This window comes from Gymnodraco acuticeps, unplaced genomic scaffold (genome assembly GCF_902827175.1).
Source record: "Gymnodraco acuticeps unplaced genomic scaffold, fGymAcu1.1, whole genome shotgun sequence".
NCBI classification, from domain to species: Eukaryota; Metazoa; Chordata; class Actinopteri; order Perciformes; family Bathydraconidae; genus Gymnodraco; species Gymnodraco acuticeps.
In genome coordinates this window covers 102,754-107,500 of record NW_022990293.1, presented here as the reverse complement: position 1 = coordinate 107,500, position 4,747 = coordinate 102,754, and the positions used below count along the sequence as shown (strand labels likewise).

Below are 4,747 nucleotides of genomic sequence, written 5' to 3'. Positions count from 1 at the left end.
TGATGGAGTCAGGACTCAGAGAGACACGAGGAGAGCTGGAGCTTTGATGGAGTCAGGACTCAGAGAGACACGAGGAGAGCTGGAGCTTTGATGGAGTCAGGACTCAGAGAGACACGAGGAGAGCTGGAGCTCTGATGGAGTCAGGACTCAGAGAGACGAGGAGAGCTGGAGCTCTGATGGAGTCAGGACTCAGAGAGACACGAGGAGAGCTGGAGCTTTGATGGAGTCAGGACTCAGAGAGAGACGAGGAGAGCTGGAGCTCTGATGGAGTCAGGACACAGAGAGACACGAGGAGAGCTGGAGCTTTGATGGAGTCAGGACTCAGAGAGACACGAGGAGAGCTGAAGCTTTGATGGAGTCAGGACTCAGAGAGAGACGAGGAGAGCTGGAGCTCTGATGGAGTCAGGACACAGAGAGACACGAGGAGAGCTGGAGCTCTGATGGAGTCAGGACTCAGAGAGACACGAGGAGAGCTGGAGCTCTGATGGAGTCAGGACTCAGAGAGACACGAGGAGAGCTGGAGCTTTGATGGAGTCAGGACTCAGAGAGACACGAGGAGAGCTGGAGCTTTGATGGAGTCAGGACTCAGAGAGACACGAGGAGAGCTGGAGCTTTGATGGAGTCAGGACTCAGAGAGACCACGAGGAGAGCTGGAGCTTTGATGGAGTCAGGACTCAGAGAGACACGAGGAGAGCTGGAGCTTTGATGGAGTCAGGACTCAGAGAGAGACGAGGAGAGCTGGAGCTCTGATGGAGTCAGGACTCAGAGAGACACGAGGAGAGTTGGAGCTTTGATGTCAAACAATGATAGTTTATTACAAGTCAACGGCCGGAGAATTCACATCACAAGTCACAGCAGCAAAAGGTTCTGACTGCACGGGTGGGTTGCCATGTCAATTCTGATCAGCCTCGCATCTCGATAGACCTTTTAACTAGTTTACAGAGAGTCAAACCCACATATTGGGGATGGGCGTAAACATCTGCAGACACAGGAGATGTCTCTCACATCTGTGGAGCTTAGAAAGCCAGCGTTCTCACAGTCGTAAAACCCCCCCTATCAGGCCATAAAACTTGACACTAACGGCCCGTCCACACTACAGCTTCGAAAACGGTTTCCAACGCGTCTGCCCATTCACTTTGAATGGGGTGACGTCACTTTTCGCCGAACTGCATTGTGGGAAGCAGAGCGGAGCTTTGCTGGCGTTCCAGGCTGCAAAAGTTGAGCAATGTTCAACTTTTGAAGCTTCTGAAGCTTTCGGTGGAAGCGTCAGCCAATCAAATCATATGCCAGTACAAGCTCTAGCCAATCAAACCGCTGCTTGTGTGTCAGGGGCGGGAGATTCATGTGATTGGTTGTTGGTCGAGCTTCAGACACGCCCAGCTCCAAGCTTTTTTTGAAGCTGTAGTGTGGACGGGCCGTAAGTGCTGGAGCACATTCCTTAAAGCTGGCGTCACGAACAGGATTTGTTATTAACGTCAACAGGTTAAATATCTTAGGAGTAAGGAAGAATTATTCTCTAACACTAACAATATTAAAAACTTATAATGTCTGTCTTTATCTGCCTCCTAAAGTGATGCGTTTATTCATTCATGAAATGGAAATAAAGTTAAGTACCTTAAATATTAACTTAAGTGTGTTAAGTAGCCACACATGTGTTGATAAATCTAAGGGCCCCCAGCTGGCTGTGGGGCCCTCAGGTTGTGTTTACACAGCTTCAGACATCACGACTGTCTTTATCTGCCTCCTAAAGTGATGTGTTTTATCATTCATGAATAACCTACCTTGAATATTTACTTATATTTACTTGTTGACAAATCTAAGGGCCCCCAGCTGGCCCTCATGGTTGTATTCACACACTTAAAGATATCAACACATGTACCAGCGTGGCTCCGGGACAGCAGGTATTCGGGCAGCGGGGCCTCGTTCCTCCTCAGGCGTGTTTTGACGCATCGATCTGCTTCCTCAGGGGCCACGTCCACCCCGAGGGCCTTCAGCACGTCCACCACCGCTGTGGCCCCGCAGGCCGAGGCTCCGATCTGCAGAGTCTGCCTCTCAAGGGCCTCCTGGAAGGACCACAGCATGGCTTCATGCTCCTCTTCATCCTCCTCTTCATCGCCTACAGGGACCGGCTCACACTCTGCCTCCATCTGAGAGCCTCACCTGCACACACACACACACAGGGTAAAGATCAGACACACACACACACACACACACACACACACACACACACACACACACACACACACACACACACACACACACACACACACACACACACACACCACACACACACACACACACACACAGGGTAAAGATCAGACACACACACACACACACACACACACACACACACACACACACACACACACACACACACACACACAGGGTAAAGATCAGAGACACACACACACAGGGTAAAGATCAGATACCAACACACACACACACACACAAACAGTAGAGATCAGATACCAACACACACACACACACACACACACACACACACACACAGATACCAACACACACACACACACACACACACACACACACACAAACAGTAGAGATCAGATACCAACACACACACACACACACACACACACCACACACACACACACAGATACCAACACACACACACACACACACAGGGTAAAGATCAGAGACACACACACACAGGGTAAATATCAGATACCAACACACACACACACACACACACACACAGACAGATACCAACACACACAGACAGACACACACACACACACACAGATACCAACACACACACACACACACACACACACACACGGTAAGGATCAGATACCAACACACACACACTCGATAAAGATTAAATATCGCACACATAAGAGCATGTATAGCGTGTATAAGTGTTTGTGTGTGTGTGTGTGTGTGTGTGTGTGTGTGTGTGTGTGTGTGTGTGTGTGTGTGTGTGTGTGTGTGTGTGTGTGTGCGTGTAGCATGTATGTACAGTATGAAGCTAATGTCCAGTAGCCTCTTTAAATCATCATTGATGCAAACTATAGTCCTTCTTAGATAAACTCGTGTTATTTTCTTAATCTGAATAAACTTTAAAATGCTCTTGCACTTTGCTTTTATGAGTTATAATTAATAATGTCTTACCATCTAGCTACTGAGAGCGACAATCACAAACAGTCACGTGGTCTCTCTTCGGTGCTCCATTTCCGGTTGAGAAGAGAGGCAAAGTGACCCTCAGCGCCCCCTGCTGGCAGCTTTCAGCCAGGAGCAAAGCATGTTGAAAACACATAATGCACAAGGTCAACAATGAAGTCAAATGAGTGAATAAATTAGTAAATATAATTCACATATAAAAAGGAATATCCAACCAAACATGAATTGCTGTTGTTTGGTTGTTGAATAAGAAGTTGTATCTTCTTGTTTTTTTTACAAAAGTAAGGTGTGTATCGGCTTTTCCAGCTCGTTCTGGGTACCAACGTTAAAAGCACACTTGTTTATTTATTCATTATCAATCATAACATGTATACATCCACAAATATGTGTACATATGTATCGTAGAAGTGTGTTTTGGTGTGTCTGCAATGTTCAAAACAACAGATAGAGCCAGAAATCTAGGTGTAGTCATGGACTGAGTTTCAACAGTCACATTAAAACAGTTACTAAATCAGCCTACTATCACCTAAAGAACATATCTAGGGTTAAAAGACTAATGTCACAGCAGGATTTGGAAAAACTTGTCCATGCTTTTATCTTCAGTAGACTGGACTACTGCAATGGTGTCTTCACAGGTCTCACTAAAACATCTATTAGGAAGCTGCAGCTGATTCAGAACGCCGCTGCTCGAGTCCTCACTAACACTAAGAAAGTGGATCACTCCTGTTCTGAAGTCTTTACACTGGCTTCCTGTGTGTCAAAGAATAGATTTCTAAATACTGCTGCTGGTTTATAAAGCACTGAATGGTTTAGGCCCAAAATACATTTCTGACCTCCTGCTAAATGATGAAGCATCCAGATCTCTCAGGTCTTCAGGGACTGGTCAGCTTTCTGTCCCCAGAGTCAGAACTAAACATGGAGAAGCAGCGTTCAGTTATTATGCTCCAAATATCTGGAACAAACTCCCAGAAACCTGCAGGTCCGCTGCAACTCTGACTACTTTCAAATCCAGCAAGAAGACTTTTCTTTTTGTCGCTGCTTTTAATTGAACTATTCATATCTTAAACTGCACTGTAACTTTTTATTCATGTCTTTTATTATCTTTTCGTTTTAATGACTGATTTTAAATGCATTTGTCTGAATGTCTTTCATTTTTGTAAAGCACCTTGAATTGCCTTGTGTTGAAAGGTGCTATATAAATAAACTTGCCTTACTTCCGGGTTACAGGCTCTGATAATGTACACACTTCATACATTCATTATTTTAATACATTTTATGTTGCTTAAACATGTTTTGTCCATGGAAAAAATGTAAGAAAATAACGGCATAGTATGTCGAAAATGTGAGATAAACTATTAACTATTTTAAAAATCAGCATTTATATATAGCCTATACATAAATGTTTACAATAAATATAAAGTAAACTAGATGAATAAGACCGTTTCCAAAGACTATGACAACAATGATTTGCCATCGATAGCCCAACTTTAGCAGGCACAATTCACTGTTAACAAACTAAACATGAAGATGGTTTATTCCGCCATGGCCCCCCCACAGGATGGTATGACCCGTAGACGCCCCGCCCCCTGCTGGCCAGAGACGCCACATA

At 45.1% G+C, this 4,747-nt stretch overlaps 1 protein-coding gene across 1 annotated transcript in view; it reads right to left on the bottom strand.

Annotated features, from left to right (window-relative positions):
- LOC117549797 overlaps nt 1-3,261 on the bottom strand; it is a 5,696-nt gene extending 2,435 nt beyond the window's left edge. The window contains exons 1-2 of the mRNA XM_034221881.1: nt 3,130-3,261; nt 1,880-2,160 (exon numbers count right to left, since the gene is read on the bottom strand). Of these exons, the coding sequence (XP_034077772.1) occupies nt 1,880-2,147 (268 nt within the window). The 5' untranslated portion in view covers nt 2,148-2,160; nt 3,130-3,261. The remainder of the gene's footprint in view (nt 1-1,879; nt 2,161-3,129) is intronic.
- Nucleotides 3,262-4,747: the final 1,486 nt, after the last annotated feature.